The following is a 16,393-nucleotide window of genomic DNA, read 5'->3' as shown; positions in this document are numbered from 1 at the left end:
GTGAGAGAGGAAGCAAGACGGAAATGGTTTCATTTAGGAGAAGTCCTCTGGTAGTTGGAAATGGGCGGGAAACACTGAGGCTGGGAATCTAGAGTGTTTATGGTCAGGAAAGTCATCCTTCCCAGCTGAAGAATAGAAACACGGTCCTAACAGAGATCTGGGCCTTTGTTTGCTACTATTCTGTGCCCTCCTGCTGAGAGAAACACAGTGGCCACGTTGTGGATTCATCACTCCACTTTTCATTCATTTTCCAAGTTTATCCATTCATTTGAGACGGAGAGAGAAGCATGCTCATTGCTCCACTTAGTTGTTCCATTTAGTTATGTGCTCATTGGTTGCTCCTCTTAGGTGCCGATAATGGGGCTCACACCTGTCACCTTGGCATTTGGGAAAATGGCATCTGCACTTAGCTACATGGCCAGTGCCCCATAGGGATTTTTTGAAATGTAGTATTTTAATTATATTCAATTGAAGTTATTTTATATTTCCAATTGTGATGCATTTGGGGGGTTATTTAGAAAATGTCATTTATACCTTAGACCATAAGGAGCTTGTAGGTCCTTCTTATTAATTTTTTTTAGGTTCATGGCCATGACAGCAAGACACACACTTTATGTTCTTTCATGACGCTTGTTGAGGTTGTTTTCTGTTGCTTCGTGGTCTCTTTAAATATGTTTTGAAAAGTGCTTCTCTGTACCTTGTGCACATGCCAGTTGCAGAAGAGAACTTATGTACAAGCACCTTAGTGTTAGACATCAAGACTGCAAGAAGCAGCTTGTTGACCTTCTTACCTTATTTCTTGTGTCCAATAGGTTTTGGGGTTTCCCAACAAAAAGTAATCTGTCAGATATGTCACATGTTCTCAAATTAGCTGCATGTTATCCGTGTCACTTTTGTGAATCTAAGATTCTGGCCTGACCTGTGGTGATGCAGTGGATGGAGCATTGATGTGGAATGCTGAGGTTGCTGGTTTGAAACTTGAGGCTTGCTGGGTCAAGGCACATGTTAGAGGCAACTCCTCTGAGGTGATGTTTCCACTCCTTCCCTTTTTCTCTCGCTCTCTTCTGTCTTTTTTCTAAGATTAATCAATACATTTTTTTCAAAAAATCTTACATTCTGTTATTCATCTTTTTGAAGTGTTTTTTTTTTTTTCAGAAACAGAAAGAGAAAGTCAAATAGGGACAGACAGTAATAGAGAGAGGTGAGAAGCATCAATCATTAGTTGTTTTTTTTTGCAACACCTTAGTTGTTCATTGATTGCTTTCTCATATGTGCCTTGACCGTGGGCCTTCAGCAGACCGAGTAACCCCTTGTTGGAGCCAGCGACCTTGGGTCTAAGCTGGTGAGCTTTGCTCAAACCAGATGAGCCTGCGCTCAAGCTGGCGACCTAGAGGTCTCAAACCTGGGTCCTCTGCATCCCAGCCCGATGCTCTGTCCACTGCGCCACCGCCTGGTCAGGCATTTTGCAGTGTTCTATACACCCAGTATAAGCTCATTGTCTTCTATTCTTGGGAATATCAGTTCCCTTTGAGCCTTTATTATACACTGAATATCCCTTGTTCATCTTATTATTTCAGTTGATTATTAGCCCAGCTGCTAGAACTTTCAAAGTATAAGGACATTTTTTTTTTATTTCATCCCCCACATTGTTGATGAGCCAGGCATGTGACATGAATGGCTGGGGCACTAAGTCCTGGAGAGTCCTGCAGCTGAGATCATGGACATGTGTTGGCTAAGGGTAAGCTTTATTTCTGTTCCCTCTGTCAGTTACTTGGTTTATTTTTATAGGGTTTTGTAGAATGTGGTAGGGCTGCTAGTGATGTTTCTCTATTCTACATTTACATTGGTAGTGAAATATATTTTGAAGCTCACTGCTTGGACTTAGGGAGTCATGAGATGTCCTTTATGGAGTCCTGGCTGTGTTTGCATTGTGAGTATCAGGTTCAGCTCCTGCATCTGTCATGCAGCAAGTGGGGTCAGGCACTTGGTTCCATGTCTGAAGTTCAGTTATGGGGTCTTGGGTACAGATCAGGAGTCTGTCTCCAGGGTTTGTCATTGAATCTGTATTCTGCTGTGCACCTGGTGTCTGGGGTCCCTTTGTATGTAGCCTCATGTCCCAGTTTCCAGTGTGGGGCCCATGAGCAGCTCCAGTTCTAGGGCATGACGTATGGACTCTGGTGGAAATGATGCCATGTCAGTTTCTGGCATGGGTGTGTCCTAGTCTCAGTTGGCTCTGTAGACCAGTGTTTGGTGTTCATTACCGAGTCTTCTTTTTGGTTAGTGGGTTTGTCCAGTGCTCAGCTTAAGTCATCTAGGGCCCACAGGGCCCTAATTCTGGCTAAGATCTCTGGTGTCTGTTCGGTAGTAGTTGTTGTGTTCATGTTGGCAGGAAGCTAGATATGGATGGGGAAGGAGAGCAGAGTGAATGGGAGATGCTATTCTGCTCCAGGGTTAAGGTTCCAATTAGTCTAATCTGATAGAAGGCTCCAGTATTCATAGGCTTGATGACACATAGAGAAACCCACTGTGTTCTGAGATGTCCATTGTCCCCTCAGCCCTCTGCTTCAGGTTTGGGAGGAGTTTCCCCAAGGCACTGCTGGTCAGGTGTTTTGGGGAAGCGAGAGGGAATCGATTCCATTGTAGGAGAGGAACCAAGGGAGTCAGAAATGGGTGGCAAACACTGGGGTGCAGAATCAGATTGCGATAATAAAAAAAAGGTAGTCTTTTCTAGGTGGAAAAAAGAAACATGGTCCGAAGAGATATCTGGGGTTTTTAGTTTGTTTTTCTTTCCTTTTTTTTTTTCTTTCTGTTGAGAGAAATGCACTAGGCATCGTGCAGGTCTATCACAGCTTTTTCCATTATATTTTTTACATTGATTTGAGAGAGAGAGAGAGAGAGAGGAAGAGAAAGAAAGGAGCATGAAATCATTTCTTGGTCACTTCTCTTAGGTGCTGAGACCTGTGACAAAACCCACAACCTTGCACACAGGGAGGACACTCTATGCACTGAGCCATCGGTCAGGGTACCATAGGTATTTTAAAATTATCTTTCAGTTGATAAAATTATTTTAGAACTCCAATAACAATGTATGTTACAGGTTATTTAAAATTGTATAAGTGTAAGTTAAAGAACTTCCTAGTTTATCTGTTACTAATGATTTCAAGGTAAACTGTCATGAGAGGAAGAGGAGGAAACAGGTTATATAATTTTAAATCTTTGAAGTTTGTTGCCACTTGCTTTATAGTGCAATGTGGTTCCTTTTAAATGTGTCCTCAGTGTGTGTCTGCACTGTTAGGTTGTGTGCATCTTGGGAACAACACCTTGGTGGCAGTCAGGAGGAACAGGGGTGGGTACAGTGTGTTATCTGTCAGTGGTTGTATTCCAGGAATCAAAGGAGGACAAAAACACCCAGACAACTTGATGAAGGAAGTAGGATTTATTTAGCTGGTGGAGCAGCATGACCCCCAAAGAGGAAATCAAACACGTGCTCCCAAAAGTTATATTCCTTACATCTTATATACCTTTAATAGAATACAGGGTTTCCTGCAAGGGGCTCCTGATCCCTTTGTCTAGAGGAACATGTCACCCTCATGACTCCAGAATGGGAGTGTGGATTTAGGTGCAATAAGAGGATAAGTGTTGGGGCCCTGGCCGGTTGGCTCAGCGGTAGAGCATCGGCCTGGTGTGCAGGAGTCCCGGGTTCGATTCCCGGCCAGGGCACACAGGAGAAGCACCCATCTGCTTCTCCATCCCTCCCCCTCTCCCTTCTTTCTGTCTCTCTCTTCCCCTCCCGCAGCCAAGGCTCCATTGGAGCAAGGTTGGCCCGGGCGCTGGGAATGGCTCTGTGGCCTCTGCCTCAGGCGCTATAATAGCTCTGTTTGCAACAGAGTGTCGCCCCAGAGAGGCAGAACATCGCCCCCTGGTGGGCATGCCGGGTGGATCCCAGTTGGGCGCATGCGGGAGTCTGTCTGACTGCCTCCCCGTTTCCAGCTTTGGAAAAATGAAAAAAAAAAAAAAAAAAAAGAGGATAAATGTTGGAATTTTTAATTAAGGTATGTAAACATTGTTTCTTAAAAGCTTTTGAGAAAAGGGGAAGAGGTTTTCAGATGAGTTCTATCTTCTTTGCTCTGTGTAGCAAGTGGCCCCAGGCACCCTTTCAGAGAACAATAGAAAATACTTAATCTAGAACTGGATACTCAGTTACCCCTACAGGCTCCCTTCCCTTGCATTCTTGTTTTTTCCTCCTCAGTGAAGAGGGGACCTGCCCATCCTTCCTAAGAGGATTCACTTACCTGCTTATGTTAAGTAAGTTTTCTATCTCTACTGATTTTCTATCTTTGTGGTAATCTATTGGTTCTGAAAGTATTTTCTATCCCTAAATGAGAGAGTTGGATGAAACCCATGGTTATGCCCTGCTGGGAAACTTAGTTACTTAGAGCGTTATTCTGATACACCAAGGCCATAGGCTCAATCCTCAGTTAGGGGATATCTAAGAAATAATGCATGAGAACATTGGTACAGTACTGTCATATTTGGAGTTCAGCAGTTCTAACAAATGTGAGTGCCATACTGTAGTAGTCTGAATTGGCCATTTCCTAACAATATATCAGGCAGAGCTTATTTTTACAAGGTTAGGTACTTGGTCTTGTTGAAATAAGAAACATGAAAACTGGGAGTTTATGAGGAGTTTATCTGAGCCAAAATGACTCCAAACATTTGGAATGAAGATCTCCAATCCTGCAGACTGACAGTGTAGCAATTTCTATTTTCTTTCTTTCTTTTTAAAATTTATTTTGGAGAGTAGAAAGAAATAGAGAGAAATATGAGAGAAGGGGGAGGAGCAGAAAGCATCATCTTCCATATATGCCTTGATCAGGCGAGTCCAGTCTCTATGTTTATTTATTTTATTCATGTTAAGAGTGTGGAGATAGAGAAGCAATTGTTTTTTTTGTGTGTGTGAGAGAGACAGAGAGAGGAACAGATAGTGACAGAAAGAAAGTAAGTGAGATGAGAAGCATCAATTCTTTGTTCAGGCACCTTAATTGTCCACTGATTGCTCTCTCACATGTGCCTTGACCAGGAAGGTACATCAGAGCAAGTGACCCCTTGCTCAAGCCAGCAACCTTGGGCTTCAAGCCAGTAACCATGGGGTCGTGTCTATGATTCCATGCTCAAGCCGGCAACCTTGCACTCAAGCTGGTGGGGCTGTGCTCAAGCCAGTGATCTTGGGGTTTTGAACCTGGGTCCTCTCATCCCAGTCCAATGCTCTATGCACTGCACGACTGTCTGATCAGGCACCATTCTTATAGATTAAAAAACAGGCAGAGAGAAATAGAGAATCTTGCCTTAGGTTGCACAGCTGGTGAGGGCAGAGCTGAAATTCAAACCCACTATGCAATGATCTGGAATTCATGTGGTGTATACCATGAAATTCTCACCCTGAAAGGGCAGTGAGGAGAGAGGGAGACCAGGTGCCCAGACTGAGCCAGGCACATGGACATGCACATATTCCTCCCTGGTTTTCACCACTGAGACTACAGAGGTCAGAGAAAACCAGGACAGGAACCAAGAGAAGCCAAGGGAGGAGGGTGGTGAGCCTACTAGGAGAGAAGACTCCACTTCCCGGGAGTCAAGGAAATCCCTCTCCCTGGGCAGTAACCTAAGTAGATTGACTCCAGACCTCCACGTTTCCAGGGGTTGAGCTTCTGTGCTTGACTGTGACTTCCCTGTGGCCCTCCTGGAACTCTCTGCTTCTAGTGATGGGGAGGGGGGTATGAGGTATGTCGGCGCCATAGTTTTATGGTGATAAGATTTATTAGAACAAAAGGCCAAGAGGTCATCGAAGATATTGGTGTTGACATTCCCATAGCACTTGAGGAACTGTTTGTCAAGCTCATCTCTTGTCATGAAAGTGAAGAACTTGTTTAACTAGTTACGTCTGTACTAATTACAGTCTTAGGAGGGTAAGGGGTCAGTAGACTTACTCTGAAGTCCCCTCAGAGCTGGGATATGACTTTTGTAACAGCTACGGCTGTGGAGATGCAATGTAATACTAATAACTCACTCACCCTCATCGCTAATACAGGGCTTCTCCCTTGAGTGTGTCCTCTGGTGTCTGAGGAGAACTGATTTTCGTGTAAATCCTTGCTCACACTCATTGCAAACATAAGGCTTCTCCCTTGAGTGTGTCCTCCGGTATATGGGGAGATCCGACTTCCGTGTAAAGCGTAGCTCACACTCTCTGCAAACATAGGGCTTCTTCCCCAAGTATTTTCTCTGGTGTCTGAGGTGAGTTGATTTCAATGAAAAGCCTTCCTCACACTCCTTGCTAACATAGGGCTTCTCCCCTGAGTGTGTTCTCTGGTGTGTGAGGAGATGTGACTTCTGTGTAAAGCCTCGATCACACTCTCTGCAAACATAGGGCTTCTCCCCTGAGTGTGTTCTCTGGTGTGTGAGGAGATGTGACTTCTGTGAAAAGCCTCGCTCACACTCCCTGCAAACATAGGGCTTCTCTTCTGAGTGTGTCCTCTGGTGTCTGAGGAGATTTGACTTCTGTGTAAAGCCTCGATCACACTCTCTGCAAACATAGGGCTTCTCCCCCGAGTGTGTTCTCTGGTGTGTGAAGAGATGTGACTTCTTTGAAAAGGCTCGCTCACACTCACTGCAAACATAGGGCTTCTCCCCTGAGTGTGTTCTCTGGTGTGTGAGGAGATGTGACTTTTGTGTAAAGCCTCGCTCACACTCCCTGCAAACATAGGGTTTTTCACCTGAATGTGTCCTCTGGTGTATTAGGAGATCTGACTTTTGTACAAAGCCTCGATCACAATCCCTGCACACATATGGCTTCTCCCCTGAGTGTGTTCTCTGGTGTCTCAGGAGAGTTGATTTCTCTGAAAATCCTTGCTCACACTCCCCGCAAACATAAGGCTTCTCTCCTGAGTGTGTTCTCTGGTGTCTGAGGAGATGTGACTTCAGTGAAAAGCGTCGCTCACACACCCTGCAAACATAGGGCTTCTCCCCTGAGTGTGTTCTCTGGTGTCTAAGGAGATGTGACTTCTGTGAAAATCCTCGCTTACACTCCCTGCAAACATAGGGCTTCTCCCCTGAGTGTGTCCTCTGGTGTCTGAGGAGATCTGACTTCTTTGTAAAGCCTCGCTTACACTCCCTGCAAACATAGGGTTTCTCCCCTGAGTGTGTCTTCTGGTGTCTGAGGAGATGTGATTCATCATCAGAGCCTTGCCCACACTCTCCATACTTGACAGCTACAATTCTTGAAATTCCTACTCTCATAAACAGTTTTTCTGTGTCCACTGAATTCACTTTCTGGCCTCTGCTGGGTGCTTCCTGCAGCATTCTCTCTTGCTCACTAGAGCTCCTCATGTATCCTTTGGGATGTTTGAAAAAGGCCCTTGAAATCTTCCTTGGCCTGGTCCTTTTAAGCAAATGTTTGGACTGTTCTTTGACCTTTTGACCTTCAGCTTTGTCATCCCAGCTGTGTGTATCAGTATGGTGCTGCTGCTGATTTGGATCCTCTGGGCAGGGATCCTCTGATTGGAGGTGTTTTCTTGCAGGTGTTCCTGGAAGAATATCAGAGGGGTGATTGCGTCCTACACGTTGGCTGAGGAATTTCTGACTGGAGAAGGCCAGAGAGCAGGAGGGAGATAGCTGTATCTCTGGCTGTGGTTCTGCTGAAAGAGAAAATTTTGGTCAGGACAGATGTTGACAAGGCTGCCTGGGTCATATGTTTTGTCTACTGTTAAGACCTGTCCCATGAGTCACTCTTATGGGGTTGACAGTGTAATCTCTGTCTTCCACAAAGTGTTTCTTTACAGTCTGTTTTCTCTTTTCATTTTTGTGTCCTGTATCTTCTTTAGGAATCCAGAAAGCCCATATCAAGGGTCCTTTCTATGCATTGCCAGATGAGGGACTGTGAGTATCATCAGGGGCTGTTTCACCCCTTGTATTGGTGGGACAATGCTGACCTTTCCTATATACACGTAGCTTTTAACAGAGTTTCTTATAAAGACCACTGGCTCCAACTAGGAATTCCTTCCCTCAGAGGTCCCCACAGATGACAAACTAAAAATATGTCCCTCCTCAAATCTCACATCAAATATTCATGCTTGATTTTATTCCGTGTCAGTGCATTTCATATACAGTGGGAAACGCTGTATCAAAATATTTCCCCAACCATACTTTTTAAAAATGGATTGATTTTAGAGAGACAAAGAGAGGAAGAGGAAGATGAAAAGAAGAAGAGGAAGAGGAGGAGGAGAAAAAAGAAGAAGAAAGAGAAATAGAGATAGAGGCATTTATTCATTGTTCTACCTCAGTGGTTCTCAACCTTTCTAATGCAATACAGTTCCTCATGTTGCAGTGACCCCAAACCAAAAAGTAATTTTGGTGGCTACTTCATAACTGTAATTTTGCTACAGTTATGATTCAGAATGTAAATACCTGATATGCATTATGTATTTTCCGATGGCTTTAGGTGACCCCGCCGGGGTCGCGACCCACAGGTTGAGAACCGCTGTTCTACCTAGACATGCAGTCATTGGTCATTTCTCGTATGTGCCCTGACCCGGGCTGAACCTTGGCATTACAAAATGATGCTCTAACCCAGGGGTCCCAAAACTGTGGCTCTCTGAAGCCATTTATCCGGCCCCTGCCGCACTTCCGAAAGGGGCACCACCATCTCATTAGCGAAAAGCAGGCCCATAGTTCCCATTGAAATACTGGTCAGTTTGTTGATTTAAATTTACTTGTTCTTTATTTTAAATATTGTATTTGTTCCTGTTTTGTTTTTTTATTTTAAAATAAGATATGTGCAGTGTGAACAGGGATTTGTTCATAGTTTTTTTTATACTCCAGGCCTACAACAGTCTAAGGGACAGTGAACTGGCCCCCTGTGTAAAAAGTTTGGGGACCCCTGCTCTAACCAACTTAGCCAACCAGCCAGAGCCCCCACCCTACTTTTTACATGCCTGCTTCCCATCCCTCTCCAGCTAATCCACCATCCTCTCTCACTTGGAGATGAAGTAATCTCAGAGAGGATTCCCCACTGAAGTGTATTCTCTAAAAATTAACCGTGCAAATCTTAGAGAATTAGCCACCCTATAGCTGAGAACAGGACCATTGTCCCACCTCACTCAGGAAGGTCCCCGGTGTCTCAGCTTGGATCACAGCACTGCATTTCCAGGCTGCTGGGCATCTATCCGACCTCTGCTCTTACCTTGTATGCTAGACAAGGTGGCCCTAGAAAACAGGCCCTGGCCCGTTTTCCCAGTGGACAGAGTGTTGGCCGTCACGTGGACATTCCAGGTTCGATCCCCGGTCAGGGCACACGTAAAAAGCGACTATCTGCTTCTCTTCCCCTACCTCTGCCTGTTTCTCTCTCTCTTCCCCTCTCACAACCAGGGGCTCCATTGGTTTGAGCATCAGCTCGATAGCTCAGTTGGTTCAAGTGTTGACCTCAGGAACTGAGTATAGCTCAGCTAGCCTGAGCGTGGACCTCAGACTAGGATTGCTGGGTGGATCCTGGTCGGGGCACATGAAGTAATCTGTCTATCTCCCCTCCTCTCACTGAAAAAAATTAAATCAAAAATAAGAAATATAATGATTTTTCCTAAGAATCAAAGACATATGAAATGATTTCTTAATTTCTGAAGCATGTGATTCGAAATCTTGCTGACTTTAGAGTGTACCATGAACATTTCTAAGGTGAGTTCTCTCTTCTCTTTCCATTTTGAAGAACGGTTGTGCTCACCTCTAGCTGCTGCGAGCTCTCTCTTCCTCTTGCTGCCACACTTGATGCCCAGCTTCTGGCCATATTTGTCACTGTACCCGACCAGCAGCTCAGAGTCTGGCCTGATGACCTGGCAGGTTCGGTAGAAAATATGCTTGCAATACTGAAAGGCCACCAGGTTCTGCTCTTCATCATCCTGGGCATAGTTCACATACCTGGGATTGAGGGAGGCAGGTGAAAGAAAAGAAACCCACAGGCGATGAGTTCCTACTACCTCTCAGATCCATGTCCAGCTCTGCACCTGACACTCAGGCTCTGATGTCACCCACTCCCACAGTGTTCCCGGAGAACCTTCTGTTCAATGTCTGAGCCTGTCACAATGTCATATGACTTCTTATCTCCACGTCCTTACGATGCTCATCCTGCCTAATACCATTTTCCAAAGCCAAGTCCAGACGTAACCTCCACCCTGATTGGCCATAAAACCCAGTGACCTCTAGCTTCTCTAAATTAACTCAGTTCCTGTTTTACATCACAGAACTTGCTACTTGATGTTGGACTCTGTGTCTAGATTAGTTCACATCATTCAATACTCAACGCAAGTTCATCTTTTTTTTGAGAGGCCTTTCTCCATTCTCACATTTTATTTAGGTAGCATTTGATGCCACACGCAGGTTCCCATAAAAACCTGGAGGTCTCCCTGCCCTACCGAATTAGAAGTGGGGAGGCAGGCAGACAGACACACTCCCACATGTGCCCGACTGGGATCCACCCAACATGCCCACCTGGGGCGATGCTCTGCCCATCTGAGGCGTTGCTCCGCTGCAACTGGAGCCATTCTATTGCCTGAGGTGAAAGCCATGGAGCTGTCCTCAGTGCTGGGGCCTACTTTGCTCCAATGGAGCCTTGGCTGCGGGAAGGGAAGAGAGAGACAAAGAGGAAGGAGAGGGGGAGGGGTGGAGAATGGATGAGCACTTCTCTGTGCCTTGGTTGGGAATCAAACCGTGGACTTCCATGATTGGGCTGATGCTCTACCACTGAGCCAACTGATCAGGGCTTGGAGGTCTCTTTGTCTTAGCAAAATCATAAAGAACAATAATAGCTTATTCACATTCTGTAGCCTCTGATAAAAGAGCCCCTCAGGGAAGTGGCCCATGATCATTGCTCTTCAGGCTTCAGAACTCAGTTCTAGTTAGAAGTGAGGCTGGGATCATTTGCTTTCCTCACAGTTCTAGGCTATCCTTGGTTTAGGTATCCTGGCACTGTGCACTTCTCAAAAAATAGAAAAATTGGCCCTGGCCGGTTGGCTCAGCGGTAGAGCGTCGGCCTGGCGTGCAGGGGACCCGGGTTCGATTCCCGGCCAGGGCACATAAGAGAAGCGCACATTTGCTTCTCCACCCCCACCCCCTCCTTCCTCTCTCTCTCTTCCCCTCCCGCAGCCAAGGTTCCATTGGAGCATAAGATGGCCCGGGCACTGGGGATGGCTCCTTGGCCTCTGCCCCAGGTGCTAGAGTGGCTCTGGTTGCGGCAGAGCAACGCCCCGGAGGGGCAGAGCATCGCCCCCTGGTGGGCGTGCCGGGTGGATCCCATTCGGGCGCATGCGGGAGTCTGTCTGTCTTTCCCCGTTTCCAGCTTCAGAAAAATACAAAACAAACAAACAAACAAAAATAGAAAAATTATAGTTAAACATTTCTAAAAGCAATTGTTTCACTCTTTCTCCAATTAGTCCTCCATAAGAAGATGATCTCCATATGATCTAAGTACTGAATATCTTCCTCTAAACTGGAATATAGTAAGGACTTGCTAAAATAATGTTCATTAGATCAATTAAAGTGTAATCCAGGTTATCAAAATTTTTTTCCAGTGCCTAAATTTTGTCCAGCATAGAGAATTATATTTTGAGGGCATATACTATATTTTTGTCTCCTTTTTCCACTAAATACCTCTTGCTTTGACAGAGCACTGAATGGAGAAAAAGAGGAACAGAGGATTGAGGGAGACCACTGAGGGAGGCATGATGAGAAGGAAAGATGTATGGGCCTGAGAGGGATGAGTGTTCTCTGTGACTCCCAGAAACTTCTTGGCCTTACCTCATCCAGTTGGCCCAGGATTCATCCTTCCCATCCACATACTCATGGCAGTTTCTCCCTTTGGTGATCTGTTTTAGGAAGAAAATATAAAGGCTTTTTATAGATGTGGAGGTAATAGAAGAATTATTTTACTCTACTGTCAACAAAGCTCTTTCAGTTTGCATGCATTGCCACTCATGACCACATGATACTCTCTTTACTCATTACATCTGAGTTGACCTGTCCACTCAGGGCTGGGAGGAGGCATTCCTTTGTATCTGTACCATTTTGCTCCCACTTAACCTGCGATTCTCAACAGGAGCTCCATGTCTGCAATGTCCAGTCAGTACCCAGAGCTAACCAGATTGTCTCCATCCATGTCCTAGCATGTAGAAGGGCAGGTCCCACCAAGCCATGGGAGGGATGTGGGAAGCCACAAGACAGGAAAAGAAGTAAATACTTCTCACCTGCCAGGAGTATCCATTGTTGCCTGCCTCTTCATCTTCTGTGACCTGGCCCTCATAAGGGCCAAAGTGCAGACCCACTGGCAGAGCAGATGCCTCGTTCCACACTCCAAGACCAGCCTCAGGGATGCCCGATGCTCTGATTCTCAACCCAGGGGGCAGAGTGAGGGCTGCGTGGTTCGGATTCCCCTTATCCACTGCGCTGTCTTTTACAAATGTAGGGGGCCCATGCACATCACAACTGTCGATGAAGAAGTTCTGACACTTCTCACAATCTGGGGGTGAGAGCAATAGAAATTAGGGAAGGTATATGCAGGGGTCCCCAAACTTTTTATACAGGGGGCCAGTTCACTGTCCCACAGACTGTTGGAGGGCCACCACATACAGTGCTCCTCTCACTGACCACCAATAAAAGAGGTGCCCCTTCCAGAAGTGCAGTGGGGGGCCGGATAAATGGCCTCAGAGGGCTGCATGCGGCCCATGGGCCTTGGTTTGGGGACACCTGGTATAGTGCATGTTCCTGGACATATAGAACTTCAGAGAGAGCACAGGCACTCACATCATTGAGCCTCAATTCTGTAGTGCAGATCCTTAGGGGAACGGAATGCTCTAAGGGCCAAATGACCAGATGAAATTATTGCATAAAGAGATAACATGCTTTTTGAGGGTCACTTACAGAGGTAGTCATCATCCTGGGGCTCGCTGACCTCTTGGTACACATGGCCTTTTCTTTCTCGTAGGTTATAGATCTTTACTTCAGTCTCCTTTCTACTGGTTCTAAGTTGGAGAAGAGTGAGGTTTGGTGGAGTCTGCAGTGTTAGTCCCTATTTTGTCAGAAAATGCAGAATCTCCTCCCATTAATTATCACCTGTCCTTCTATATACTCTGGTATATATATATTTTTGTCAACTATGGGCTCAGAGAGCCTCTATAATAGTAATCCTGTACACTGACTACAGATGGCCAATTCAATTTTTGTTTCTAGATCTTCCCATTATGAGGTATAACTTACCAACATTTAGTTATTCATAAAATATTTATTAAGGGCACAGTATATGTAAGGTATTGAGGAAAGGCCATGTATACAACACCAACAGCGTATGGTCACTATTATCAGAGATGTATTTATTGGACAACTGGTGTCAGTGCTTTTACATTGAATTTATGCCCTAGCCAGTGGCTCACTGGATAGAGCATTGGCCTAGTGTATGTTTCAGCTTTGGTTCCAATCAGGGTACTTAGGAGAAGTGACCATCTCCTTGTCTACCTCTCTCTCTCCCTTCTTTTCCTGCAGCCAGTGGCTCAATTGGTTCTAGCATTGGCCCTGGGCACTGAGGACGGCTCAGTTAGCTGGAGCACATCATCCTGAGGTGCTAAGAAACAGCTCAGTACTTGAGAATTGGGGTTTCCGGGTAGATCTTGGTAAGAGTGCATATGGGAGTCAGCCTCACTATCTCCCCTTGTCTTACCTAAAAAATAAATACATACACAAAAAAATAAATTGAATACTGTCAAAGAATATATGCACGTATCTTCACCTTACACATTAGCATTCAAGAGCTCAGAGAATCTGTAAGATTTGCCCAAAGCTCCAGTGCTAATTCACTCTCAGTTTAGTAGAGCTTAAATCCAGGACTATCCAAAGTCCACCCCACATACCTAGGCCATACTTATTAGCCTTTCTAGAGGACTCAGAGGAACTGAAATCTACAAATGATTTTCTCTTACCCAATTTTCACCTAGAGTGTTGTCCACAGGGTCTTGCTTCTCCAGAATGGACTGTGATGCTGAGGACCCAGGTTTGAAACCCCGAGGCTGCCGGCTTCAGTGCAGGCTAATATGGCTTTTGTGCAGGCTCACCAGCTTGAGCACAGGATTGCCGGCTTGAGTGTGGGATCATAGGCATGACCCGTGGTTGCTGGCCCAGTCCAAGGTAGCTGGCTTGAGCAAGGGGTCACTCACTCTGCTGTAGCCCCCCAGTCAAGGCACATATGAGAAAGCAATCAATGAACAACTAAGGAGCTGCAATGAAGAATTGATGCTTCTCATCTCACTCTGTTTGAGCCAGTCTGTCCCTGTCTGTCCCTCCTTCTCTCTCTATCTCTCACTAAAATAAAAAAGAAAAAGGAAAAAATTGGCTATTTATGTCAAAAATATAGTAAAGGTCACTTAACTGGGCAGAAAGTCCATTTCTTTAACATAATACTTTCTCCTTTCTGTCTTCTTTTTAAAAATTTTTAAAAAAAATTTGCCTAGCCTGTGATGGCACAGTGGATACAGCAGTGACCTTGAACACTAAAGTCACCAGTTTGTAACCCCAGGCTTGCCTGGTCAAGGCACATACAAGAAGCAACTACTACAAGTTGATGCTTTCTGCTCCTCTTTGCCTCCTCCTTCTTTCTTTCTCTCTCTCTCACTCTTCTCTCTGAAATCAATAAATTAAATATTTTTATTGACTTTAGAGAGAGAGGAGGGAAGAGAGTGAGAGAGAAACATTAATTTGTTGTTGCACTCATTTATGCAATTAGTAGTTGATTATTCTCTCTTTTTTCTTTTCTTTGTTTTTAGCTAGAGAGGCAGACAGACAGGAAGGGAGAAGGATGATTAGCATCAACTTATAGCTGCAGCACCTTGGTTGTTCATTGATTGCTTTCTCATACGTGCCTTGACCAGGGGACTCTAGCTCAGCCAGTGACCTCATGCTCAAACCTGCAACCTTGGGCTCAAGCCAGTGACCATGGGGTCACGTCCACGATTTCACGCTCAAGCCAGCAACCCCGCACTCAAGCTAGCTGGTGAACCCATCCTTAAGCCACAACCTTGGGGTTTGGAACTTGGGTCTTCATCATCCCAGGTTGATGCTCTATCCTCTGTGCTACCACCTGGTCAGGCTTCAGTGGTTGATTATTATATGGGCCCTGACTGGACATCAAACCCACAACCTTGGTGTATGGGGATGACTCTCTAATGAATTATGCAACTTGGCCAGGGCTCCTTTCTGTCTTCTTGTTTCAGAGTGGCCTTGTCCAGTCTAATGGTACAGTGACCACCTTGCCTCCTTTCCTTCTTATCCTTTCACCTTTACACATATAACCGTCCTTGCCCTTCCTTAATCATCAGAGTCTGGTCAGCACCAAACAGTCTTGGGAACACAACCTCAGGTCTGTGGACCACAGAAACCACTTGGCTCAAGTTAGAGATCACATCTGGTCTTCAGCTGTGTTTCAGTGCTAGACCCATGAAAGCGGAAGGACCTTACTGACCACACCCTCATGAAACCAGACACACTGAAGAGATGGCTGACACAGGGCCTGATACAATTGTCCCTACCCTGGCCCACAACCCCAGCTGCCTTAATCACAATTAATCCTTTCCTGTCTGCAATGAGGCCAGGGCTGCCAGACAGCCCAGTTTTGGAGCACTGCTCACCGGCCAGATCTTCCTACTCCTCTTGTGATGACAAGTGTTCTGAATGAGTTGTTTCTTAAGTGCTTTTATACTGTTCTTGCTCATTAACACATCTATAAATACGTGCAATTATTTACATATGGAAGCAGTGTAGCAAATCGCCCCTTACTGCACAAGGCACTGTTTGCATCTCGCTTGTTTGTTAAACGCAAGCTCTGTCCCTCGTTAGCTGTTGACACGCCGGGGACCTGACCCCGGGTGGGTTTCTAAAGGGCAGCGCCGTGCCTGTGGCCCCTCACCTCACTGCCTCCGAGTCCATTCTTGATGCGAGTCCTCAGTGTCCTCCGCCGGGGGTCTGGTGGCCTGCTGGCGGTGAACCAGGAAAGCGGTCAGAGGTGCTCCGAGGCCTGGGGAGAAACAAAATCGTGGTCCGCAAAGTGAAGCGCTTGGAGGAGCAGCCCCGACACTCAGCTGCCCCCTGTGCCGCCCGCGGTCCCCGCCCGGTTCCCGCACCCCCATCCCCGCCGGGTTCCCGCGCCCCGTCACCTGTGCGCAGCAGCACGTCCGGATTCCTCTCCACGTTGCGGCATCGCGTCATCCCCTAGTCGCCCATGGCGGCCACTCCTCCCGGAAGAAGTAGTCGCGGATGTTCCCGAGTGCGCGGGGGTCTGGGGGTGGGAAGATGCGGCCACGTGACCCCGCGCAGT

The 16,393-nt window shown here is 46.1% G+C and overlaps 1 protein-coding gene across 6 annotated transcripts in view; it reads right to left on the bottom strand.

Moving 5' to 3' along the window:
• Nucleotides 1-4,027: 4,027 nt before the first annotated feature.
• Nucleotides 4,028-16,393, bottom strand: part of LOC136306132 (histone-lysine N-methyltransferase PRDM9-like) — a 99,761-nt gene continuing 87,395 nt past the window's right edge. Inside the window, exons 1-7 of one of the 6 annotated variants that reach the window (XM_066235898.1) lie at nucleotides 16,233-16,347; nucleotides 15,986-16,093; nucleotides 12,955-13,055; nucleotides 12,282-12,553; nucleotides 11,836-11,903; nucleotides 9,767-9,960; nucleotides 4,028-7,688 (exon numbers count right to left, since the gene is read on the bottom strand). In XM_066235898.1, coding sequence (XP_066091995.1) covers nucleotides 6,061-7,688; nucleotides 9,767-9,960; nucleotides 11,836-11,903; nucleotides 12,282-12,553; nucleotides 12,955-13,055; nucleotides 15,986-16,005 — 2,283 coding nt within the window. In that variant the 5' untranslated portion in view covers nucleotides 16,006-16,093; nucleotides 16,233-16,347 and the 3' untranslated portion in view covers nucleotides 4,028-6,060. The other 5 variants (XM_066243279.1, XM_066251573.1, XM_066250529.1 and 2 more) reach the window with 5 other exon arrangements.

This window comes from Saccopteryx bilineata, chromosome 1, assembly GCF_036850765.1.
Source record: "Saccopteryx bilineata isolate mSacBil1 chromosome 1, mSacBil1_pri_phased_curated, whole genome shotgun sequence".
Lineage (NCBI taxonomy): Eukaryota > Metazoa > Chordata > Mammalia > Chiroptera > Emballonuridae > Saccopteryx > Saccopteryx bilineata.
The sequence above is the reverse complement of the archived record's forward strand: the minus strand, read 5'-3'. Positions and strand labels throughout refer to the sequence as shown.